General features: G+C 41.6%; 1 protein-coding gene across 1 annotated transcript in view; it reads right to left on the bottom strand.

The window, feature by feature from the left end:
* The window catches only part of MAST4 (microtubule associated serine/threonine kinase family member 4), a 438,694-nt gene that overhangs the window by 215,389 nt on the left and 195,427 nt on the right, over window positions 1–27,878 (bottom strand). Inside the window, exon 4 of the mRNA XM_065406852.1 lies at window positions 19,849–19,923. Coding sequence (XP_065262924.1) covers window positions 19,849–19,923 — 75 coding nt within the window. The remainder of the gene's footprint in view (window positions 1–19,848; window positions 19,924–27,878) is intronic.

Here is a 27,878-nt window from a genome sequence, read left to right as displayed (position 1 = left end):
ATTCAAATATTGATCTACGCACCCCTATATGGAGGGGGAAAGGTGCCATCGACTTTTATTGCTTGTTGCTGAGTCCCATTCTCAGGAATCAATATAAGCTACAATGTTCATAAGCCGCTAAAGAGAGAGCGAACGTTGTGGATACTGGGTACCTTTTAGAACCACAGTAAATCAGCTTCATCTTTCAACAATGGTTGCAAGGTTTTCAAATATTCAGAAGCCTGATCTTAGAGACTTTTCAGCTGTCCATAAAAAGCTCCATAAAAGAAATCTTTCAACTAAATATCAATAATGCACTATTTTTAAAAAACATGAAGAAATAACATGAGAAAGAACAATACTGCTATTTACCGTCTACAATTTGCTGCCTTAGATCTGAAGGTCTCCAGCTTCTTGCAGTTTATTAGATTAGTTGGTGACTTTTTAAATGTGTACACACACAGAGTACACCAAAAGTCACCTGGTTACAAGAAGTTTCATTACATAATTATTCTGCCACTTAAATACCAACCGCTTCCATGGCTTACATATAAAAATTAGTAACCTTACATTTACTGTTTCTCCTTTTCACCTATAGGTGGCACCAACAATTTTCCATGGTGACCCCTCCTGAAAAAGGGTGCCAGGCATTTTGGCACCTGAGGTGGGGAGCTCAAATGACGCCCCCATGTCTCCTCGATTGGGCCAAAACTTTGAAAGGTCTCAATTCTGCCTTCTTCCTGTTCTACTCCTCTCATGGTACTGCTCTACTACCTACCCCAATAAAGGAGAACTAACAACTTAAAATGCCTTGTTAAAAAAAATTTAAGTAACACTTAACTTTCAGACACCTGAACAGCAAATGTAACTTTACTTGTCTGCATAGTAAACACTGATTATTCAAACAGATAAAAATGCCAAAGTGGTGCTTTCCATGCCTTCTTGGTTGCAAAGATTTGAACTGCTTCCTGAAGGTCCACAGTCTGGGCCGACCAGTCTCTCCTGTGTCATTGTGGAGCATAGATGTGTTTTTATTAACTTCAGCTTGGAGAAGCTGTGTTCTCCACTGGCAACCATTACAGGAAGCGTTAGAAGTATGCGCAGAGCAACAAAAGCATTTGGAAAGAAGGTGGTCATCATCTTTGTGCACATATATTCCAGAAAAGCCTGTGGAGTTGATCCTGCTGAAATGTATCTTGAAAGGGCTTTCAGTTCATCACCTAAATCACTCACATCAATATTGCGCATGTCATCATGTATCAACACGGTCTCTAGTGCCCTGCATTGCTGGTGTAAGTCTTCTTCAGGTATAGTGACGAGTTTTGGAATATCATACAACATCCCAAATATACTGCTGTGTTCCATGAGCTGCATGAAATGTTCTTCAACTATTGCACAATCTAGCACCTGGTTAAAGAATCCAACTTTGAATTGTTGTTTGGGGTCTCGTATGGGATTATCCCGTGCCTCATAATCAAAATGTTTTCTTCTTCGGTGACTCTTGTATTCTTGAATGGGTGGGAAAATAGCTTCAGTGTGAAGTTCCTTTGCCAACTTCTGTGCACTCTTCAGAACGTTTTGAAATCCCTCATCTGACCGGTAAGACTGTAGGTATGACTTTGCTTTGTCCAGTTGTTCCATTGCTCCAGATATATCAAGGTCAACACCTTGGAGTCTCTTGCTTACAATATTTATTTCAAACAGTATGTCATGCCACAACACTAAGCCACACAGAAATTTGAAGTTATGTATGTTTCTGGTGATTCAATTTCCCTCTGCCACTGTTCTCCCACAAACAGTTCCTGTCATAGCATTATCCTCCATAATGGCAACAATGGCATCATCTATCTTCCCAATTTGGTGTTTTATCGACTCCACTCGACTTTCCCATCATGTGGCACTCAGTGGTTTCAGTGTCAGAGAGGATGTTCCCAGATGTTGCTTCAAAATTTGCCATCGATGAGTTGATGCAGAGAAAAATACGTAGATGCGCTTTGAATTACATTAAAAAATTCAGCAGCCTCACTAGAAGCTGATGCTGCATCACTGACCACCAAGTTCAATGAATGAGAACTGCATGGGACAAAAAAAGCTCGAGGGTTTAACTCTCTGATCCGTGTCTCCACTCCTCTGTTCTTTCCTCTCACGTTGGCACCATTATCGTAGCCTGACCTCTTGTCAGCTATCACAATTCCCGTATCTTCCAGCTTTTTAAGAAGCACATTTGTCATACCAGCTCCTGTAGTATCAATGTCAATAAATTCTAGAAAATGCTCTCTGACAGTCACCATTGAAGGGACATTTTCACTAGGTTTTGTTGTTGTTACAAAACGCAACATTAAAGTCATTTGTTCCATATGGCTGATGTCAGGTGTGCAGTCCAGAATAACAGAGTAATATCTTGCTGACTTCAGATCTGCCACAATCTTCTGTTTGACTTTTGTTGCCAGTTACTTTATGATCTCATCTTGAATTGTTTTTCCAAGGTAGTGGTGTGGTACATTTCTTGGGTGGTGACTATTCTTAGATGGTCCTGGAGTAGAGCATCAAACTCAGCCATCAGCTCCACAATTTTAAGGAAGTTTCCATTGTTTGGCACATACAGCTGATCTGAAGTGCCACACAGTGCTAGGTTTTGGGTAGCAAGCATTCTCACAATGGCAATGAGCCTTTTCAGAACATTTTGCCAGTAAAGACTCTGATGCAATCTTCTCTTGATGCTGATCATCTATGGTGGCCTTTAACCTTAGGCCTGGTCTACACTAGGAGGTTATGTCGAATTTAGCAGCGTTAAATTGAATTAACCCTGCACCCGTCCACACAACAAAGCTATTTAGTTCGACATAGAGGTCTCTTTAAATTGATTTCTGTACTCCTCCCCGACGAGGGGAGTAGCGCTAAATTCGACATGGCCATGTTGAATTTGGGTAGGTGTGGATGGAATTCGACGCTAATAGCTCCGGGAGCTATCCCACAGTGCACCACTCTATTGACGCTCTGGACAGCAGTCCGAGCTCGGATGCTCTGACCAGCCACACAGGAAATGCCCCGGGAAAATTTGAATTCCTTTTCCTGTCTGGCCAGTTTGAATCTCACTTCCTGTTTGGACATCGTGGCGAACTCAGCAGCACTGGCAACGATGCAGTTGTCCAGCAGAGGTGACCATGCAATCGCAGAATAGAAAGAGGGCCCCAGCATGGACTGATCGGGAAGTCTTGGATCTGATCGCTGTGTGAGGCGATGAGTCCGTACTTTCGGAGCTGCGATCGAAAAAACGGAATTAGAAGATCTACGAGAAGATCTCAAAAGCCATGACGGAGAGAGGATACAGCCGGGATGCAACGCAGTGCCGCGTGAAAATCAAGGACCTGAGACAAGGCTACCAGAAGACAAAAGCGGCAAACGGACGCTCCGGATCCCAGCCCCAGACATGCCGTTTCTACGCGGCACTGCATTCCATTCTAGGTGCGGCCGCCACCACTACCCCACCACTGACCGTGGACTCTGACAATGGGGTATTGTCGACGGCCGCTTCCTCGGAGATGTTTGCGGACGGGGAAGATGAGGAAGGAGATGAGGAGGACGAGGCAGTCGACAGCGCTTACAACGCTGATTTCCCCGACAGCCAGGATCTCTTCATCACCCTCACGGAGATCCCCTCCCAACCCTCCCAAGGCGTTAACCGTGACCCTGAATCAGGGGAAGGATCAGTCGGTAAGTGTTTTAAACATGTAAACATTTATTTTGAACAGAACAGGAATGGAATATTAACAATGGGTTTTTCATGATTACTTTGCCCTAGGCGCTTAACTTTTTAGTCCTTGCCAGTGCAACTACTGCGAAAGTATCTCAAAATGTCCGGTTTTTCATGATTAGTTTGCCCTAGGCGCTCTACTTTTTAGTCCTTGCCAGTGCAGCTACTGGAAATATGTCCGGGGATAGAGCTGAAATCCTCCTGGGACATCTCCACGAAGCTCTCCTGGAGGTAATTTGAAAGCCTTTGCATCAGGTTCCTGGGGAGAATGGCCTTATTGCGTCCTCCATGGTAGGAAACTTTTCCGTGCCAGGCTAGCAGCAAGTACTCTGGGATCAGTGCCTTGCACAGCATGGCCGCATACGGCCCTGGTTTTTGCTGGCATTCACGCAGCATGTGTTCTTTCTCAGTGTCCGAAATCCTCATCAGAGTGATATCCCTCTTGGTGACCTGCTTTAAATTAGGGGAATGTTAGTATTGGGACTGATTGCCTGTTCCTTTACATAACTGTAACCGGCGGTTTACAGCCACGCGGTGGAGGCGGGACAGGGGCAGCATACAAGGATCTTTCCCGGGGACAGCCGCGAGGGGGGTGGGACAGGGGCAGAGTTCATGCTGGCCGGATAGCCGGCAGCAGGAACTGGCCAACGCTAGGGGCATTGCTTTGAACGTGAAAGGAGGGCACTGCTATAAATTAAGCTTTCAGCAGCCAAAAGTCTACGGCTTACCATGTCCGACTGCTACCCGAATTCCGCTGTCCTGCCCCGCTTGTGTGATCTGTACTCCAAGCCCCCAGGCACTGAATGGGAAGGCCGAAAATTCGACCTTGTCCTGAGTGCGCATGTGATAGGTGCTGTGCATGGTCTTGTTCACAGAGAAAGACTATGTTCATTGTTCACAAAAATGTATCTTTGTGAGGAATTCACTCCCTTTTTCCCATCCCACAGCTGCGAGTGTCTCCCGACCTACCCCGGCATCCCCCTCCCAGAGGCTGGCGCAGATTAGGCGCCGAAAGAGAAGGACACGGGACAAGATGTTCTCCGAACTTATGGGCTGCTCCCGAGCCGAGGTGGCATAGCAGGCCCAGTGGAGGGAGAACATGTCGCAATACCAGCGATCACACAGCGAACGGGAGGACAGGTGGTGGCAGGAAGACCAGCAGGCGACTCAAACGCTGCTTGGACTAATGAGGGAGCAAACGGACACGCTCCGGCGCCTTGTAGATGTTCTGCAGGACCGGAGGCAGGAGCACAGAGCCCCGCTGCAGTCTATCTCTAACCGCCCTCCCCTGCCACAAAGTCCCATCCCCCCCTCACCCAAAGTCCCAAGAAGGAGGGGCGGCAGGGGCTGTGAAAACAGTCACTCCACCCCTGCAAACTGCTCAAGTACCAGACGGCTCTCATTCCCAAAGTTTTGATAAGTCCTTTCCTTCACTCCAAAAGCACCTCACCCAAGCCCCCGTCCCAGTGTCATCCCCTACCTGTGTAGTTGTTAATAAAAAATACGTTTCTTTTAATTACTGTTTCCGTCAGGTTATTTTACAGGAGAGTGTGTTTGAAGGGGGGAAAGGGGGTTGGTAATTGGCGAGGACAGTCACCTTTACCAGGGTACAGACACGGGGGCAGGTTCAGCAGCAGGTCACACACACATTGCAGTCACTAGGCACCCTGGTCAGTCTGGGAGGTGGTTTTCATGTTCTGTGGGGGGGGGCTATGTGAGTTTGTGGCGGGGGAGGGCGGTTACAGATCTTATGCAGCGGTCCTTAGCCTGGATGACAGAGCCACGCAGCAGGGGATCTGTAACCGTCCTACCCCGCCACAAAGTCACATAGCCCCCACACACAGAGTCCCAAAAAGGAGAGGTGGCAGGCTCCGTTGAAACAACCAGTCCACCACTGCAGACCGCTCTAGGAGCAGGAGCCTGTCATTCCTCGAGTTTAAAAGCGTCCTTTCCATCACTACACCCACTCCCCACCACAGTCTGCGTCCCAGTTTCAACCCTTTATCACAAAACCCTTAATAAAGAAAACAGTGTTAATGAACAAAGTTCCATTTATTTTATTTTTAAAGGTGTGTTGGAAGGGGGGAAACGGGGTGAAGGGGGTATGTAACTGGAGAGGATAGTCAACATTAACTGGGTAAAGAAACGGGGGCAGGTTCAGCTTCTCTTTAAACAAACTTAATAGTCACAGGTTACCCTGCACACTGTGGAACCTAGCTTTCAAAGCCTCCCGGATGCACAGCGCGTCTTCTAATCGCCCGGCTGTCTGGCTGGGCATAATCAGCAGCCAGGCGATGTGCCTCAACCTCCCACCCCACCATAAACGTCTCCCCCTTGCTCTCACAGATTGTGGAGCACACAGCAAGCTGCAATAACAATGGGGATATTGGTTTCACTGAGATCAGAAGTCCCTCAGGCTACTGCTCAAATGGATCCACAGTCCTGGATCATCTAAACTTAAGGAACTAAACTCAGAAGCAGCTGTTTCTTGCGCCTCCACCACACTCTTCTCTGATCTACACTTTTCTTCAGGAATGTGCATGGTTACATCCATTTGAGATGAAGATATGGATGCTGCAGTAGCTTCCAGGTCACCTGCACTCTAACTGGAAGATCAGGCATCTCCTCACCACTCACATCCTCACTGGGGCCGGAAGGCTCACCGTGAACATTTGTGTCTATGTATCTCAGGAGAGCTGCTTCCTGCTTAGATAGAAAAGCTTCCTTTGCTCTCTTTTTCTGAATGCTGCCCCAGAGGGGTGTTTTCTTCTTTCACTCATAGCTGCTGTTCTGTGCCAGCTATAGTGGCTCTCAGCATTCAATTGAAGGGGACAAATAAGCAGGCTGGTAGCAGGGCCTGAGTGAGGGAAGATATCAGCATCTTAAGGGCATAACTGGCTCCTACTACTTCAGTTGACTGCCTGTTCTCCTCAAGTGGGTTCAGGGAAGCTCCCTGAGAAGCTGGTGTTAATCAGTCCAGGCTCCTGGGGGTGCTAGAGAGGTACATAAGAGGCTCCTCCTCCTCTCTCTCCCTGCAGCTCCTGCTGCTTTCTGTTATTCCCTCTCACCTTTTCTCCTGCCTGCCTGTTATGTCTCTTGTGCCCTCCTTCTCCCAGCACAGCACTCCACCATCTCTGTGCATCTAGAGTAGAGAGAATACATATGCACCAGCAGCAGACACAATTTTCTACACTCTGGGTCCTAGTGGCACCACCCCACAGTCTGGCACCTGAGGCAGTCGCCTCAGTTCGCCTCATGGTAAATCCAGCCCTGGTACCAGGGCATTTATACATCTAAACTGGGCCCTTGAATTTATAAAAGATATTACGTTATGTTTCAACTTTCTCCTCTCGCCTAATGCTAAGAAAACAATGCAAACAGTGAATCAACTTCAATATACGTCAATAGGTGTCTACTACAGATTTCAGTAGGATGCATATAAATTAAAGGAAAGAGACACTTAAACTCAGATTTAACCTGAAGAAGCCACTTGGGTTATCTAGGCTGATGTCAGGCACTTGACAATACAATTCATTTTTGTTTTTTAAACTAACCTCCCCACAGTTATTTTGCTATAGTGACTGCTGACAGCCTCTTTTAGGGCAGAAATTTATTGGTCGATCAACTCCAGGGGTATTGAAATGTGCTGTGATGAAATACCCAGAAGTCTGCTTAAACCTTGACATTTATCATCAATTTACAGGCAAATTAACTGGATGGGGGAAGGACATTTTAAAGACAACATATAAAAAAAACACAATATAGAATGAAAAAAATCAATGGTTCTATCACATACAACATGGAACTGATATAAACAGTCAATAAGTGTTCTACCATAGATTAACAAGATACTGTGGCAATATTAAAATTTATAATAGACTAATCACATTACGTAAAGAGGTAGCCTTTAGATTTGGTTTACTTTGCCTACCATATGTTTACAAAGTTTCTTAATGTTTGAAAATACTAATCCCTATGGAGCAAGAGAATACTGTATTTTGGAATGATGCTTTTCACAAGGAGAAAAGGTCTGGTCTAGCAGTAGATACACTATATGTTGTCTCACGTCTCTCCAGTGGCAAGGTTTGTTGTAAGATTCAGCAACAGAAGGAGCACTGAATTTACCTGTTATGAATTGTATTGCTTAAAAGATGTCCCTAAAAATGGATTTTTCATAGTTAAAGTCATGGGAGCAAATGCACAGAAATTAAAGAGAAGAGCAGGTCATGTTCTATAGCCAGACCAAATACTTCTTTAGATTGAAATCTAACATTGGCTAAAGAGTGCCACAAGCTCTTAACTGTTCAGACAGCAGCAGCAATTTAAAAACGCTACCGGCCATCAGGGCCACCCGGGGAGGGGGGGCAAGTGGGGCAATTTGCCCCAGGCCCGGTGGCTGTCCGGGTCTTCGGCGGCAGGGGGCTCTTTGGTGCTGCCGAAGACGCGGAGCGACTGAAGGGCCCCCCACCGCCGAAGTGCCGCCGAAGACCCGGACCGCTGCCGGGTGAGTACAAGCGCCGCAGCTCCCCCGCTTTGCCCCAGGCCCCCTGAATCCTCTGGGCGGCCCTGCCGGCCATAGATATGCTCTACCCTTTAAAAGAAGAATACTGCTGGAATTAGTAGTCTCTAAAAATGTAGGAAACAAAGTACAACCACTACCTTGGAAGGATACAAGGTTGACCCTGGTAGGATTCAAACCTGTGGTTTCAGCAAGTCCTGGTGTGCTGGCATTTGGCAGTAGGAAGCCAAAACACCCCCATTCCAAGACTCAGGGCAACATTTACTTAGTACAAGTGTGCAAACTTTAAAAACTGCCTTTTCTTTTAATAAAATTTATTCCATGTTAGATACATGGGTATTTTAAACCTAGTCTAAGCACACTTTAGAGGGCAAGTATCCATTTCATACCCATGGAATAAATTAATACTGAAATATTTAATGAAATTGAATGTTATTAATAAAATAATTGAGAATTGTATCTATAAACCATTTCTCAATTGACCAGTAGTTACATTACTAACTAACTTCATACTCCATCCTAAGTTCACAGTTGATAGCATCCTATGCTATCCAAACTCTACTACTTTATGAGTACAATTAAGTGCTGGTTACTTGAACAGTGGCTACCGATATTAATAAAATATGAAAGCCTCTCCTACTCTAAAGGATAGCCCCATAAAAAAGTAGCATTTCGACACCAACATGAATACAGTATATCCTGATGTGTACTCTAGACACCTTATAGCCATTTTGTCTTTTTGTTTTTTAAAAGACCTCTCAAGAAAATGCAGGAGAAAATAATTACTATGACCAGGAACAATATTAGTTAGATTTGATGCCTACTATGTTGCATTCTATATTTTCTCAGTCTGACTTTTATCAATAAATAGCCATGTTTCTTTAACTAAAAAGTGTGGGAAATTCTGATTGAATTTTCCACTTCAAAGTACACAAAATCATTTCATCTAACACGCTGTGTTAGAAAATCCATGCTCCATTCTGACCTCCTGTTGCACAGTCTATTTCACCCATTGGCAATGTACCATATCACTGCATGACTGGTAGAGCAGAGTAAATACATTGACTGAGAAATGTTTGAAAACACCAATCTCACATAGATTCCAGCTACTACCAAACTCAAACAAATATTCTCATCCTTACAATTTAAGAGCACTATAGTACACTCAGAAAAATTCATGCAAGACATAAAATCCCAGCTGCTTTTACAACTGTGCAGCTGAACAAACGTAGGAGCACTAGTATAGTTTTTCAGTGCTTTAGGTTTAGAAAAAAAACTTCCATCAACTTTCAGATAAATGCCTGGTTTTACTGGGCTTTTTGCATTAGGGAGGGGATGATGGAGGAACACATAAGGACAAACTCATATGGGCATTTCCAAATGCACCATACACTTCACATTAAAACATAGCTGTGCAAGTTCCCGGTAACAGTTTTCTCACTCTCCACTGCCAAGCATGTGGAAACATTGCAGCTCAGGTCCTCTCTCACCCATATCTATTCTTTTTTCACCCTACCCCCTCCTCATTTGCCACACTTGCTGGTGGATGGAAACTAGACGCCATACCACTGCCTAACCCACACCTGGGTGAGCAAGTGGCTTCTACTTCACTTGTTGCACATACAGCTGGGCTGCTCCAGGGGCAGGACACAGGATGCTAGCAGCCACGTTTATCAGCTCCCCAGCAACAGTGGATGTTTTCTGTAGTGATGATGAAGATATAGCAAATCCCCACCCCTGCCGACCCCTATCTTCTTTCTGCTGATTTTACTCACCTGGTTAAATGTAACCTTAGCTCTGAATATCCTGGTTCTTATTTAAAACATTTTTTTTTGAACTACAAAGGTTCATTGAAAGGATTCTTCCCATTAACAGGCAGAACTGCACATCATAAACATTAGTCCTTTGCCCATCCAAGGATGTCAAAGCCCATATTGCCATCTCTGTGACGTCACTAAATGACATTGGGGTCTCTGGCACAAGGCAAGTGTCCAAGTTGACACAAGACCCACTTCAGACATAATGTCAACTTTTGGATGGTGAGAATTTCCTTAGGATATCTTTTTGGATTAATAAAATGCTCTGACACAATGTTGTAAATCATTGGTTCAAAGATGGAATGTATGTACGTATATATTAGTGAATTATTAATATGATGTGGAGTCTGTGCAGGGCTTATAAAAATTCAAGTATGTGCATCTGACCTCCCGGATATTATAATTTCTGCATCTGGCAGCCTACAGGGTCCACTATTCCTCCCTCAGCATCTTGCTGCACCAACTCTCCTCTGGCTCTTGTGCCAGAGCTTCAGAATTCATAATCAATCATGGAGACTTCACTGAGGCTTCCCAGAAAAGAAAGTTTCTAATAAATTATACATTTTTCTGAAAAAATGCCTCCTTTCAGTACAAGATACTACTGACATAGGATTTTAAAGAGAGATTAGAAAAATATTCAAGCGAAAAATCTTTGAATTTAGAATGTCATGAATTTTGAATACTCATGAATGATCTTGTTACATCAAACCTTCCTTATACTTCTCTTCTGACAGGAGACCACTCAACGTTTTGGAGGACTGGTTCATTTCTGTCTCAGTTATGAAGGGTGTGTGCATGTATGCACAAACAAATTGAGTTTACAATAGAAAGCGTGTTACAACTTAAACTATGGAAATTGAATCATAGAAATGTAGGACTGGAAGGGACCTTGATAGCTCATCTAGCCCAGTTCCCCACACTGAGGAAGGACTAAGTATTATCTAGACCATCCCTGACAGTTTGTCTAACTTGTTTTTAAAAACCTCCATGACAGAGATTCCACAACCTCCCTAGGTAATTTGTTCCAGTGCTTCACTATCCTTATAATTAGGAAGTTTCCCCTAATATCTAACCTAAATCTCCCTTGCTGCAATTTAAGCCCATTACTTTCTGTACTGTCCTCAGTGGATAAGGAGAACAATTTATCACCTTCCTCTTAATAACAACCTTTTACATCGTTGACGACTGCTATCAGGTCCCCCCTCAGTCTTCTCTTCTCCAGACTCAACAAACCCAATTTTTTCAGTCTTTTCTCATATGTCATGTTTTCTAGAGCTTTAATCTTTTTTGTTGCTCTCCTCTAGACTTTCTCCCATTTGTCCACATCTTTCCCGAATACCGGGACACGATACTCCAGCTGAGGTAGAGTGAATAATTACTTGTAATGTCTTGCTTACAACACTATTGCTAATACATCTCAGAATGATGGTTTGTTTGTTTTTTGCAATAGTATTATACTGTTGACTCATATTTAGTTTGTGATTCGCTATAACCCACACAGCCTCTTCTGCTGTATCCTTCTTAGGAGTGTAAGAACTTAGTGAGGAAAAGCACTAGACAAAAGTGACAATCAGTGGCGCTTCTTTATATGCCACCCTATAAAAAAAGGTATGTCTAAGACAGCTATGTCCGGAAAGGGCAAGATATTGTAATGCTTTCTGACTCAGTCCAGCATATCTAAATAGCCATCTAGAAACAGGTGAACAATGCAAGTTTAAGAATGCATGTCCGTAATGTATTTAAGATGGGTCTACCATAGTACTAGCTTACCAACCAGACAGTCTAGCCGCTCTCAGTATTAAAGTCTGATCACATTAGTAATTTACATATCTGCAGCCTTAGCTTTACCATTTTTCACCTAAGACCTTAGGATCTCAGTTCAGGTCCCAACTGCTGGTGATATTAGAACATAAGAATGACCATGCTGGGTCCATCTATCCCAGTATCCTGTCTTCCAACAGTGGCCAATGCCAGGAGCCCCAGAGGGAATGAACAGAACAGGTAATCATCAAGTGATGCATCCCTGTCGCCCATTCCCAGCTTCTGGCAAACAGACTAGGGACATCATCCCTGCCCATCCTGGCTAATAGCCATTGATGCACCTATCCTCCATGAATGTATCTAGTTCTTTTTTGAACCCCGTTATAGTCTTGGCCCTCACAGCATCCTCTGGCAAGGAGTTCCATAGGTTGACTGTGCGTTGTGTGAAAAAATACTTCCTTTTGTTTGTTTTAAACCTGCTGCCTATTAATTTCATTTGGTGGCCCCTAGTTCTTGTGTTAGGAGAAGGAGTAAATAACACTTCCTTATTTACTTTCTCCACATCAGTCATGATTTTATAGACCTCTATCATATCCCCCCTTAGTCGTCTCTTTTCCAAGCCGAAAATCCCCAGTCCTATTAATCTCTCCTTAGACGGCAGCCATTTCATACCCCTAATAATTTTTGTTGCCCTTTTTTCTAAGTCAAATATATCTTTTTTGAGATGCGGTGACCACATCTGCACGCAGTATTCAAGATGTCGGCATACCAAGGATTTATAAAGAGGCAATATGGTATTTTCTTTCTTATCTAGCCCTTTCTTAATGATTCCCAACATTCTTTTCACTTTTTTGACTGCCGCTGCACATTAAGTGGATGTTTTCAGAGAACTATCCACAATGACTCCAAGATCTCTTTCTTGAGTGGTCACAGCTAATTTAGACCCCATCATTTTATATGTATAGTTCAGATTATGTTTTCCAATGTGCATTACTTTGCATTTATCAACATTGAATTTCATCTGCCATTTTGTTGCCCAGTCACTCAGTTTTGAGAATTCCTTTGCAAAGAGCTACAAGTCTGCCTGGGACTTAAATATCTTGAGTAGTTTAGTATCATCTGCAAATTTTGCCACCTCACTTTTTACCCTTTTTTCCAGATCATTTATGAATATGGTGAATAGGACTGGTCCCCGTACAGACCCCTGGGGAACACCACTATTTACCTCTCTTCATTCTGAAAATTGACCATTTATTCCTACCCTTTGTTTCCTATCTTTTAACTTTAACCAGTTACCAATCCATGAGAGAACCTTTCCTCTTATCCCATGATAGCTTACTTTGCTTACGAGCCTTTGGTGAGGGACCTTGTCAAAGGCTTTCTGAAAATCTAAGTACACTATATCCACTAGATCCCCCTTGTTCACATGCTTGTTGACCCCCTCAAAGAATTCTAGTAGATTGGTGAGGCATGATTTCCCTTTACAAAAACCATGTTGACTCTTTCCCTATAGATTATGTTCACCTATGTATCTGACAATTTTGTTCTTTACAACAGTTTCAACCAGTTTGCCCGGTTTTGAAGTCAGGATTACTGTAATTGCCGGGATCACCTCTGGAGCCCTTTTTAAAAACTGGCATCACATTAGCTATCCTCCAGTCATTTGGTACAGAAGCTGATTTAAATGATAGGTTACAGACGACAGTGTTTCTTTTATTATTGAACAATATATGTCTAACATCTCAAAGTTACTAGCACTTATTCTTGGGATAGCTAGAAATGAAAACACAATCCTAAAAGATTTTCACTAGCTTGAAAAGTAGAACGTATGCTTTGTGGATACCGTAGCTCCAGGGCCGATTTCATCAGCAGGGGAGTCTATTTCCAATCATAGAAACTACTGAAAATCATAAAAGGGTTTCAGTGGCTATTACTGCATACTGTAACTAACTGTTAAAGTATTCAGTCGGAATTAGGATTAGAAAGGATTTTTAAAAAGTCAGTATCTTTGTTGCAATATTCTCTCCCTACATTAAGTTTGGAGCTTGTGTTATTGATAGTACAGTGTGCTGAATATTTTCTCCGTGATAACAAAATTTCAGAGCAATCCTCAGGAACCTTACCTACAAATGCTCCCAATTTATACTGACAGCTCATCTGGAATAAACCTTTATTACCATTATGTATTGAAACACCACAAGATTTTGAAACTAATCTTCTGAACACTTTCTCTTGTCCCGCTCCCCTCCCACCTCCTCACCCCACATGCTCCCACATCGAATTGATTTTTATTTGATGGTTGCCTTTGCCAGCTTCACATATAACTATTTCATTGTGTCCTTTAGATTATTATTCCTACAGCATATTCTTCTTTACCATGGTTTACCTTTGTTCATTTGTTGCTCATATTTGCTATCTACTGAGAAATTTCAGTGAACAAAGTCTCTGAGTACACTTCAAGTTAGTTTGGCTTTGAATTTTAGGCACTGTGCAGTTATGCTATAAGCAAGTTTGGTGAAAACGGATCAAAATTACTTTAATTTTTTAAATTATATTAACAGTGTTTTAAAAAATTAAAAAACATTTCACTCAACATTTTTGTACCTGTAACAACAAACACATTATTTATTTTTATATTTTTGTGCATGAAACCCTGTCTCTTAGGTTCTTTTGTGCTGTTATATGCAAAAAGTTCTAAAATGCTGTAATATCTAATGCACCGATTTTAATTAATACCATATATAAGAAACTTGTGCAACTTGTCTAAAACACTGCTTTCTCCCTAAATACTCTCTTCTTAGTCACTATTGGCCTCTAGTATGCTTTGCAGATAGGGTTCCTGGCTTAGTGGATGGGAAAAGCAATAGACATGATTAAGTTTACGTTTTAGTCACAAGTATTTTTAGTAAAAGTCATGGACAGGTCACGAACAGTAAACAAAAATGTGTGACCCGTGACCTGTCCATGACTTGTCCCTCTTTTGAGGAGGGCGAAGGCACCAATCTGCCGCCCTGACATGGCATCCTGGGAGGTATGCTGCCTGCCAGGGTCCCATATCTGAGATGTTATGGAGGGATTGTCAAGGATCATCTGGCCCTCTGACTACTACCCCATGCTACTCATCCATGTGGGAACTAATGAAACTGCGAGGTATGACCCTCAGCAGATCAGAAGTGAGTACAGGGCTCTGAGAGTAAGGCAGAAGGAGTTAGGAGCACAGGTGGTGTTCTCTTCAATCCTTCCGGTCAAGAGTAAGGGCCTGCAGGTGAATGCCTGGCTGCGAAGATGGTGTCATCAGGAAGGCTTCAGCTTCCTTGACCACGGGATGCTGTTCCAGGAAGACGGACTGCTAAGCAGAGATGGGGTCCAACTATCGAGGAAGGGGAAGAGCACATTTGGATACAGACTAGCTAACCTAGTGAGGAGGGCTTTAAATTAGGTTCAAAGGGGGCAGGTGACCAAAGCCCACAGGTAAGTCAAAAACAAGGAGAACTGGAAGAAGGGTCGGAATTTGGTGGGGGGAGCATGGGCTGTTATAGCAGGGATAAAGGAGAGACAAGACAGAACTGCGGGGGGAGGGGGGAAATCAAATCAGTATCTTAGATGTCTGTATACTAATGCGAGAAGTATGGGCATTAAGCAGGAAGAACTCAAAATGCTAGTAAATAAACATAACTATGACATAGTTGGCATCACAGAACTTGGTGGGATAATACGCATGACTGGAATATTGGTATAGAAGGATACAGCTTGCTCAGGAAGGACAGACACGGAAGAAAGGGAGGAGGTGTTGCGTTATATATTAAAAATGTATAGACTTGAACTGAGGTTGAGATGGAAATAGGAGACAGACTTGTTGAAAGTCTCTGGGTAAGGATAAAAGGTGTAAAAAATACAAGGGAGATGTCACGATAGGAGTCTACTACAGACCACCTATCCAGGAAGAAGAGATAGATGAGGCCTTTTTTAAACAACTAACAAAATCATCCAAAGCACAGGACTTGGTGGTGATGGGGGACTTCAACTACTCAGACATCTGTTGGGAAAATAACACAGCAAAGCACAGATTATCCAACAAGTTCTTGGAATGTATTGGAGACAATTTTTTATTTCAGAAGGTGGAAAAAGCAACAAGAGAGAGGCAGTTCCAGATTTGATTTTGACAAATAGGGAAGAACTGGTTGAGAATTTGAAAGTGGAAGGCAGCTTGGGTGAAAGTGATCATGAAATGGTAGAGTCCATGATTCTAAGGAATGGTAGGAGAACAGCACAATAAAGACAATGGATTTCAAGAAGGCAGACTTTAGCAAACTCAGGGAATTGTTAGGTAAAATCCCATGGGAAGCAAACAGTTGGCAGTTTTGCAAAGAGACATTAAAGGCACAAGAGCAAACAATCCCACTACGTAGGAAAGATAAGAAGTATGGCAAGAGACCACCCTGGCTTAACCAGGAGATCTTCGATGATCTAAAAATCAAGAGTCATACAAAAAGTGAAAACTAGGTCAAATTACAAAGGATGAATATAAACAAATAACACTAGTATGTAGGGACAAAATTAGAAAGGCCAAGGTACAAAACGAGCTCAAACTAGATAGAGACATAAAGGACATTCTACAAATACATTAGAAGCAAGAGGAAGACCAAGGACAGGGTAAGCCTGTTACTCAATGAGGGGGGAAAAACAAGAACAGAAAATCCGCACTGATTAGGCCTCAACTGAAGTATTGTGTCCAGTTCTGGGTGCCACATTTCAGGAAAGATGTGGATAAACTGGAGAAAGTCCAGAGAAGAGCAACAAAAATGATTAAAGGTCTAGAAAACATAACCTATGAGGAAAGACTGAAAAAAACTGGGTTTGTTTAGTCTGGAAAAGAGAAGACTGAGAGGGGACATTATAACAGTTTTCAAGTATATAAAAAGTTGTTACAAGAAGGAGGGAGAAGAATTGTTCTTCTGAGCCTCGGAGAAGGCTCAAGAAGCAATGGGTTTAAATTGCAGCAAGGGAGGGTTAGGTTGGACATTAGGAAAAGCTTCCTAACTGTCAGGGTGGTTAAGCACTGGAATAAATCGCCTAGGGAGGTTGTGGAAGCTCCATCATTGGAGATTTTTGAGAGCAGGTTAGACAAACATCTGTCAGGAATGGTCTAGATAATACTTAGTCCTGCCATGAGTGCAGGGGATTGGACTAGATGACCTCTCGAGGTCCATTCCAGTCAGATGATTCTATATACCCCCTGGCTAAGTCTTGGGTGCTCTGGAGAAGGGGGCGGCCCGGGGACGCCGTGGGTGCTCTGGGCAGTGGTGGGGTGGCCCAGGGACACTGCGGATGCTCTGTGGTGGGTGGAAAAGGCTTTTGACACCATCCCATATGACATTCTCATAGGAAAACAACAACAATGTGATTTAAATAACATTACTCTACGTTGGGTACAAAACTGATTGAAAGACTGTACTCAAAAAGAATAGTTATCAAAACAGTAGTGGGGAATATATAGTAGAATCCCACAGGAGACTGTCCTGGGTCCAGTACCACTCATTATTTTCATTAATGACAAAAAAAGTGGAGAGTATGCTTATAAAATTTGCTGATGACACCAATCTGGGAGCACATTAATAGAAGTGTCTGATGTAAGACATAGAAAGTAACTGTCCTGATCTACTCAGCATTGGTGATGCCTCAGCTGGAGTGTTTTGTGAAGTTCTGGGCACCACATGTAAGAAAGATGTGGACAAACTGGAGAGAGTGCAGAAAAGAGCAACAAAAATGATAAAACATTTAGAAAACCTGACCTATGAGGCAAGGTTAAAAAAATGGGCTTGTTTAGTTTTGAGAAAAGAAGACCAAGGGGGGACCTGATAAAAGTATTTTAATATGTTAAGGGCTAGGATAAAGTGACCAATTGTTCTCTATGGCCACTGAGGGTAGGACAAGAAGTAATTATCTTAATCTGCAGCCAGGGAGATTTAGATTAGGTACTAGGATACATTTTCTAACTATACGGGTACTTACGCACTGGAATAGGTTTCCAAGGGAGGGTGTGGAATCCCTGTCCCTGGAGATTTTTAAGAACAGTTTAGACAAACACCCTGTCACGCATGGATTCAGATACACACTTGCTTCAGTGCAGGGGCTGGATTAGATGACCTCTTGAGGTCCCTTCCAGCCCTACATTTCAATGATTGACATTTCTCCAATTCACAGCCCTGGTATAATTGTCAACTCTTCTCCCCTCACAGAAAGTTCTTTGCAAGTTATAGCGCTTCTTCCTCTAATACTCCAAAGTCCACTCATTCCTTTTGTCTACATTACCATAACCCTAGTTCAAGCTGTGATTCTCTCTCAACTCCTGGAGCTCTTCTCATGCACATCCTCTGACTTCCACTTTACTTCACCTTTAATTCATCTACAGTGCTTCCATAAAAATAATTTACCTGGCCCCAAGGCTCTGACCATATCTAGCACCTCTTCAAATCCATTAACTGGGTTTCTTGTAACTTTATCAGTACTAAACTCTTAGACCTTGTCCTCATCGTCAATGTACTGTTCTGTTTGAATCAATTATTGTTGTCCCCCTAACAAGGTCCAACTTTCCTGAGTAACTCCCCCTTTGGGTTCATTTCCAAGCCTCCTTCCACACTGTGCTATGCAGCATAATGTGACTCTACTCTCTCCTCCTTTCAGTCTTTCCTGAAAACACAAGGATATCTATGAACCCTATTTCTTCTACCTCGATCCTGTCTTAACCTGTATAACAAGAATTCACACAATTGTTTTGGTACTAACATGACAGGAACCTACTCTTAACATATTCCGTTTCATTGTTTCCCTAACACTCTGCCCTTCTCTGTACGACCTATTTAGCTCTGCACGCAGGGACTTATCTTCCTCTCTGTGAGGATGCAGCATGTTTAGCACTATACAAAAATAACTAGGTAACAAAATAAGAAATGGCTTGGGTCCTAGCTAACAAGTGACTACCTCTCTCCCAATAACTTGCTATGACTGTTGAGGTCAGTTGTGGTACTCAGGATAACAGTACCTAACTTTAGGTGCCTGGGACTGGCTGACCAGTTCTCAGTGGCTGGCCCATGACTCAAATTCAGTTCTCCCACTGGTCCACCAGAATCTGAGACTGTTGAGCTTTAGGGTAGAAGGCAAGCCTTATGTCCTTTCTCAAACGTACAGTATTCTTGTGGGAAAAGGGGAAAACTAAGCGGATTGGGGGCAGAGGGGAGAAAGGGAGTCCGCTGTGACTTTATTTTTGTTAGATTCTTGCAAAAAAATAGGAAAAATTGTAGCAGTATTACGCACATGATCTGAAATATGCAATGTGGTACATTTCATTAATCTAGAAAATAAAACTAATATCCACAATAGCTATCGTTTCCCACATCCTGCTGATTAGATTTCTTGAACCATACCTAATTTTTATATACCTCTAACTGAAATGATCTTCTAGGAAAGGCAGAATAAGCTTGTCAGTATATCTGACATTGCTATTGAATCTGCCAGCATAAATACTAATGCTCCAACAGTATCTTTAATTCTACACATTTGTATCAGGGCTTGCTCAAGAGACTAATCAACGTTATCCCAGGACACCCGTCCCAAATTGTTTGTGGCATTATTATAAGAAATATTTCATTTTAATATTGTGAGAGAGAAGAATTAAGTGTATGTCATGTATTTGTGAATACACTTCCAAAATGTGAAAAAATACAGACATTGAACAGAACACATAGCAAAAGTAGCAAATATAATTATAATTTTCTATACATACACTGTACATCTAAAAAACTCACCCACAACTCTTGAAGGAGGTGCAGCATTATACATGCATAATGAATATCTTCAATGTGCAAATTCATCTTTATGAAACAGTGCTGACCATATTACTCACAGGTGGGTAATAATTAATGCTCCTATCAAGTGTACATCAGATCTTCACTACAGTTGTCACATTCCACTGATACAACATTCCATTTTTAAAACTGTCCTTCAATAAGTCCACTCACTTTTGTAGCCGCTGGTTCCACTAGTCTCTGACGGTGCCGTGTTGAGCTGAAATGGCTCTTCTGAGGCGGCCCTTCCTGACAGTGAATGGAAGACAGGAAGGGAAAAGAAGAGAGAAAAGGGAAGAGGATGGATCGTGGAGGGGATGGAATGAAGGATGATCAGAGAAGGGAGAGGGAGAGTATTTAACTGAACTGTACTTTCACTATCTTTCTAAGAGCTTTATGAAATATATTCCACAGTTTCACCATACGCGTATCAGAGAAAAATGAAGTTATTTTGCTTGTAACCTCATGAGGCTTCTATATATGTATTGTGTATGGACACTTAATGAGATAGCATGAATATAGATGACAAAGATATACACACTGAAGTTACAAAAGCTTTGTCTTGCCATTACCATGTACTTAAACTAGCAAGTAATGTATCATCAATTTTGAAAGTACACAGAAAAAAAAATCGTATGCAACTCAACTCAATCCATACTCTAACTGAAAACTCTGAAATCCCCTTGGTAAAAAAAAATACTTCTTTAGATTTACATCCCTCGTACACACTTTTTAGAGCTCCAAAAGATGAATCAACTACATTATATTTTTCAGATTTACACTTAGCAGGTATGAGAGATTCATTCCTTCTTTTGAATGAATGGTTAAGAAGTGGGTTGTAAAAGACAACTGTTCTGGTTTATGGACCAGAATCTGAAGGAACACTCTGTTGGAAGAAATGCAGGTACATAGTCCAAAATACAAAAATTATCTAGGTCATTGGCTCACTTGCTTTGGCTCACTTGATTCCAGACAAACCCAGCTGTTGGATTGTCAACAGCTGCTGCAGTTTTCACAAGAACAAGTGTTCTTGCCATTCCTCATGATCCCCCTTATGGACCATGGTAAATGTGAGGGTGACACCTCATAAAGAGCTGTTTCAATCAAGGGCTCCAGTATAGGCACCATTCTCCTCTAACCACTTCTCATGAGAGTTAAGATGGCTACTTTCCTTTCAGGGACTTTACCTCAACATGCTAACTCAAATTGTCTAAATAAGAAACAAGATTTATTAAGAAGAGAGAGAGAGAAATCAGATTAAAAAACCAAAGGAGGTATGCATACCATATAATCTGCATCTCTGCAAGCAAAACTAAGCAAAAGCATCCTGTATTAGCTTCAATAAAGAAATACAATGTTTTACATTTCAATTAAGCACATCCATCTTTGGCAAGTCAGCGTACTAGAGCCATATCTGTTCTCCCTCTAACTCACCACCCTGATACTCTCTTTTCAGGATTCTTTGAAGTGCCTGGCTCACCATACCAAACCCACCCAAATGAGGTATTCTGCTGGGGGTTTCACACCATGGACATTGACATTTTGAATATAGACAAGATTGCATTAGCAAATCTGAATGAACAATTTCTGTTCTCATTTATCTTCACTCTGACACCCTATACACACACCCTCTTGTTCTCTTAATTATGATGATATATCATTTTTATTGTATGGGTATTTGCCTAAGTATGCTCAGTTTGCTTTTAAAGCTACGATTCCAATTCATGCTCAATATTAATTCTACTTTATATCACATATGAATTAGACAAATTTAATCTGTCATAAATATAAACAGGAGACTGCAGATGAAAGAGGAATGTGGGAAATGTCCTAATAATATCATCTTAAACATTTTTCCTCTTCTAAACGATGAGGAAGTGTTCCTGAAACTCTTCGTGAAGTTACAAAATACACCTCTACCCTGATATAACGCGAATTCGGATATAACGCGGTAAAGCAGCACTCCGGGGCGGGGGCAGGGCTGCGTGCTCCAGCGGATCAAAGCAAGTTCGATATAACGCAATAAGATTTTTTGGCTCCCGAGGACTGCGTTATATCGGGGTAGAGGTGTACATCAATTTGACTACTAAAATAAATCAGATTTTACTGCCCATTAGAATATACTGTAAACTACACATTCACTGGTTCGAAAATCTCCTACTTATGAAAGGAGTCAAAGTATTACTATGCTAATGATTTTCAATTCTGAATGAACTTAAATGCTAACTTCCGGGCAATATGTTAATATCACAAGCTTTCATCTCTAATATCAGAAAATCCTTTTCTAGATTACAACAGATTCCCACGCTTTGGGGACAAAAAGGTTAGGAAAGCAGTTAGTGTTTTGGATGTTAACAACAATGCAACCCCTCCATAAAATGTACTATATTTTATTTAAAGAAAAAAAAAGCTAGAAAAAAATTAAATTGAGATGAGAATTGCCAAATCTATTATCCAAGATGTGGAATTATAATTACCTTCTAGTTCTATCTAAAAAATTATTTTATATGCCATAGGTGAATCCATGTCACCCTTTTCCTGGTCCCAGCTAGATCTCATTAGCCAAGTACAAAGAGGTTGAGTCAGTACCAAAATGGGGGACTTCCAAGGAATATCTAATATCACATTCCGGGGTGCAATCCACACCAGGTTATGTTACCACCTGCCCTGCAACTTTATGAGCCTCACAATGCTTTGCTGCTGTCACTCCCATATGGGCTGCTCATAGGCGCTGACTTCTACTGGCGCCGGTGGGTGCTCGACCCCCCTCTGCCCCTGACCCCACCCTGACTCCACCCCAGCCCCGCCCCCTCTCCACCCCTGTTCCCCAAAGTCCCAGCGCCAACTCCACCCCCTCCCTGCCCCTATTCGGACTCCTTCCCCAAATCCCCGCCCTGGCCCCACCTCCTCTCCTGAGCGCACCACGTTCCCGCTCCTCCCCCCCCCCCCCCCGGAGCTTACTACAGCTGTTTGGTGGCAGCAAGTGCTGGGAGGTAGGCGGAGGAGCAGGGATGCGGTGCACTCAGGGAAGGAGGCGGAGGAGGTGGTGAGGTGAGGTGAGGTGGGGCAGGGCAGGGAGCTTGGCTGCGGTGGACGCAGAGCACCCACTCATTTTTCCCCATGGGTGCTCCAGTCCCGGAGTACCCATGGAGTCGGCGCCTATGGGGCTGCTCACAAATAGTCCTCCAGCATTCAGGTCACACCCTTAGTGTCTGTGTATAGCTGCAGCCTGTCAGCCACACATCAGTCACACACTGGCTTCCAGCAGCCTCCGTTACTATTTGCAGAGTGACCCCACCACACTCCCAGTCCCAAATTTCCCCAAAACATGTGTTCTGCAGCCCTCTCCTGGGCAATTCAGATATTTTAGGTCCGTTGCCCCTATAAGGGGTCAATGTACAACAGTTTGCTCCTTTAATTGGAGTTACCAAACAATTCAGTTTAAAGACAACCCTGGATTAGTTTTGATTAAAGCATAAACCAAGTTTTATTTACCGTAGTTACAAGCAGATAGGTTTTAATTGAGTACAAGTATAAGGCATTAAAGTTAGAAATGGTTACAAGAGAAATAAAGATAAAACACTTCCTAGTAACTAAACTTAAACAAACTAGACTTGGATCAAGGTGAAATTTTTAATCAAACGTTCCTTACAACAGGGCTGACCAAATTCTCAGTTCAGAATGCCTCCTTAAGACCAAAGACTAATTCCTTTGTCTTCTCAGGTGAAAGAGAGAGAGAATATGTGGGGTGGTTTTGCCCCTCCCTTTTATCGTCCAATCACCCTCTGAAAGGCATTTTCCTGAGGGTTACCCCTAGATAAAGGTCCTTCCAGATGTAAAGATGGAGACATGGCATCTTGTGGTGAAAGAGGTTCCACATTGTGGTTTGTTAAAATGCAAATTGATCTGTTCCTGCCCCACTTCAGTGCCAAAAATTGGCCACTTGACCAGTGAACGCCAGTCAACTTTTATGACACCTGGCTAGAGATGTCATCTTGTCCTTTGTCTTTGAAAAACTGGTATATCCACTCCCCAGACTAGTCTGGTAAACACATTTCAGTCATAACTTCATCTTATGTTCATAACTTTACATATGAATGTTGTTACATTCATGTCACCATGATATTATTGACCAGAAAGTTATTAGTTTTCAAACGATACCTCACAAGGCATGTTTTGTATAAAAATTATTACAATAGTGTGTAGGGTGTGAATACAGAGTTGCATTTGGTCACATCTCAGTATTGAGGGAAGTGGTGCTAATTCAGAAGGTGGCACTTTTCCAACTAAGTCAGTATTGAACTACAGCCCCAAACTAGAGCCAGGGGTCGTTTCTGCTGGAGATGACGTCTGGATGAGATGTAAACTTGAGCACTGGAGCATTACAAACCTCACGGCGCTCTTCAGAAAAGTAGGAGTGTGAGCCTGGTGTCCTGCCCAAATTCCAACCTAGGCAAGTATATTCCTGAGTATCTAATTTCTCCAATGTTTCATTTGGATGTGGCATTCCTCTTCACCCCTCCTAAACATGTTGAATAGTAGTGCTCAGAACTAAGACAGTTGCTGCATGCCATCTCAGCAGTGGCTATATTCTGTAGTGGATAAAGTGATCCCTTACCTACCTCACACAGTTACAGAATTGCTTAGCTAAAACATATGTAAAGTGCTTTGAAAGCCTTGGATAAAAGCTTCTGTAGATATGAAAATAATAAAACAGTAACTGACTTCTGCACTGAGGATCACAGTATTAAATACACACTTACAATGAAACTATAAATTAATTGAATTCTAGGATGCTGTAGTTTACTTTTGGTCCTCTTACATGAAGGTGAAATTTGTTTTTAATATTAGCTAATCAGGGAGTAGTAGAACTGGTTGTTACTATTAATTCTAAGATGTTACACTGAATTCAGAATATGGAAGCTCACCATTTCCTCTGAAGTAATTTTTAAGGTAAATAAAAGTGTTTGAATTCTTTTCTTATTGGGTCACCTATTTTCTAATTGGATCAAATAAATCCTTAACATAGGAAAAACACAAGATTCACAAACAGGTTTTTTGTTTGTTTGTTTTTTGGGGAGGTTATTTGTGTTTTTGTTTTTTCCAGTTACAAGCAATAAAGAAAAAAAATTGCAGGGCAGCCTTAATTAGTACTCTTATGAATTTCATAAACTGCGGTAATGAAGGAACTGTACTTTTACACCAAAAAGTAAGTTTAAAAAAGAAATCCAAAATCCAGTCTAAACCTAGGTCACCAGCTGAGTTTGGCACCCTTTAGTTATTAGACATGAAAATCCTGACATCCAAAATAAAACTCAATAAATGTAACTTCCATGCTCTGTATAATTTTGACCTACTACAATGTATTTGTTTGGTGCTCACTTTTCTTATAGGTGCCAGTAGCAGGCAAAAGATTGCTTATTATTGCTCTGAAATGGTTTGTACAAAGTCAGGTTTCTGGGTAAACTATAGGATTCAGCTATCTATGAATACTATGAATAATAATACCTCAGGGAAATAGATTCAGCAGCAGTTCTGCCACTATATATGGCATAATATTAGACTCCGGCTTTGGTATATTATAAATTCACATTGCTCCCCATTATCTTTAGTTTTCTATTTGGAAAGAATAACTCCTGCATGCACCCTGCCAGAGGGCACTCTTCATTCAGACCCTAGCTGAATTATCCAATAGCCTGATTTTATATATAATCAGCCGACGGGATAAGGTCCTGGATTCCAGGTTTTGAAAAAGAGCCTATATGAAGGCCGCAGGGTCATTATATAAAATGCATTATAATGTATATTCTGGGCAATAAATAGCCATACTTTACACTTACCTAGAACAATGCATATAAATATTTCTAAGAATTTTGCAAACAAATTTATTTTACATTGTGAGATAATTTCGACCTATTAGCACCAATTTACAGACAGGAAACATAAGCACAGATGTCTTGTCCAAGGTCACAGAAGATATTTGTGGCGAAACTGGGAATAGAACCCAGATAGAAGGAGAAAGGACAGGGATTACATAATTAAGAACATACAGTTGCTTTTGTTGGTACTACACATATGTTCTTCAGGGTTACTTTTTTATGACTTATTAACAAGGGAAGACTAGGACACACAAAGTGAGAGTTTTCTGGAGAAACTTGAAGGAGTAGATGAAGTAGCCATGGTAGATCAGATCAAGATGTAGGGTATGGGAAAGGACTGAAGAAAGTTCAAGACCGGATAAGAAAAAGAAATGTGGTTAGTTGTGCAATTTGAAAAGGAAGGGTATTGTCGGGATAGTCAATGTTAGGATCAGAGCAGGCAGCAGAAACAGAAGTATTTTTAAGTTCCATGTAATGCTCTGCTTTCATTGTTCATCTTTAATGTTTGAACTGCAAAGCTCTCTCAAATGCACACATATTACATTGAGTGTCGTATAACTGTAGAATCATAGAAATGAAATGCTAGAAGGGACCTTGAGAGTTAATCTAGTCTACCCTCTGCGCTGAGGCAGAACCAAGCATATCTAGACCATCCCCAAAAGGTGATTCTAACCTGTTCTTAAAAACTTCCAAAGGCAGGAATTCCACAACCTCCCTTGATAATCTGTTCCAGTGCTTACTTATCCTTGTAGTTAAAGTTTTTTCCTAATATTTATCCTAAATCTCCCGGGCCACTGATTAAGCAGATTACTTCTTATCCTACCTTCAGTGGACATGCGCAACACCTCCAGACACCAAGCTGGGACATAAGATCAAGCCTGACTCAGAAGCAAGAGGACTTCCTACTAAAATATGCTACTTCCTAGAACACCCTGGTTTTTCCTTGGAAGTCTCTCAATCAGATTCTGAACAGCGCCAATTTTGTTTAGCTCTAGAGACCTACTGGGAACATTAGCCCAGGATGATGTACATCACAGGATCATGCACATCACATTCACTCATAAGAAACAGATACTGTCATGGAGAAGAAGGGTGGGAACCCTAATTAACTGGAAGTGACATTGAAGAATTGAAGAAAAGTAAATTAGCAACAAATAAATATAGGATCTTTTCAGAAAAAAAATCTAAAAAGCCCTTCCCAAAGAAATGCTATCCGGAGGACAAACCAGAAAAAGAAGAAACACATTTAGAACTTCTATTATAAAGCAGTGTCAACACTACAGATTCCAAATGTAAGATTAAGTATTTCAGTTACTAAATTACAACCAGTACTGGTCACAAATCTGTAAACAATAAACAAACAAAAGTCTGGCAAAAATGTAAACGCCATTCTAACCTTCATTCCCTCCCATATCTCCTACCCCTTTTCCAACCAACTCTACTCACAACTAACTATAATTTACAGAGAAGGGAATCAAAGCCCAAATGTAACAAAAAATACCTAAAACCTTCATAGTTACACTTCCTATGAAAATGGTCTGCCCTCTGCGTCTTTGAATTTAAGTAAGTGAAACAAGTATAAGGATCAAAACATTTCCCACTATTTCAAAGGAACTATTAGTCTTTTTCATTTTATGCAATTCCACTCTGGGGACTAAAAAGTGCCCTGATTAAAGTTGGGATCTGGTTGAACAATAAAATAAGTCATTGACATTTTCTGAAATAAAATAACTTAATTTGTATTGCAGTAGGCCTAGAACCCAATCAGGGATGGGGAATCACATTGTGAGACGCCCTATACATACTAAGACAGACCTCCTTGCCACAAAAGAATCAAGATCTAACATGACAACATGTGGAAAAAGCGGCTAGTTCACTTAACTGTTATTTATTATTCATCCAAAAATTTGCACTAAAGTGTGATTTTTGCCATTTCCCCTTATTTAAAAACTGTCATCTAAACAGGGAGCATAAAAAATAACCGTTCATGTGATTTAGAAGACTGATCACTGCTTATATGCAAGATGTTCATGAGCACCACACAGGCTGATATTTATTTGTGTAGCCTATTTAGTGAATACATTTACAGAAATGAGGGTCAGCTCTCTAAAAAGTCTCAGACAGAAAAACTGCAAAACACAATGAATGCTTCTAGAGATGTCAAAAGAAAAACCTGTTCTAATGTTATTTTACAGAGAACTACAAAAGAAAACAAATGCTGAATAGAATCCACATCTCCTCATATTTTTATACTATTATTGTGAGACAACAAGTGCTTAAATTGTACAACAAAGAAAGAACACGTTTTGTAAGACAGCTTAACAG

This window comes from Emys orbicularis, chromosome 6 (genome assembly GCF_028017835.1).
Source record: "Emys orbicularis isolate rEmyOrb1 chromosome 6, rEmyOrb1.hap1, whole genome shotgun sequence".
NCBI classification, from domain to species: Eukaryota; Metazoa; Chordata; order Testudines; family Emydidae; genus Emys; species Emys orbicularis.
This window is presented reverse-complemented; position numbering and strand designations above follow the sequence as displayed.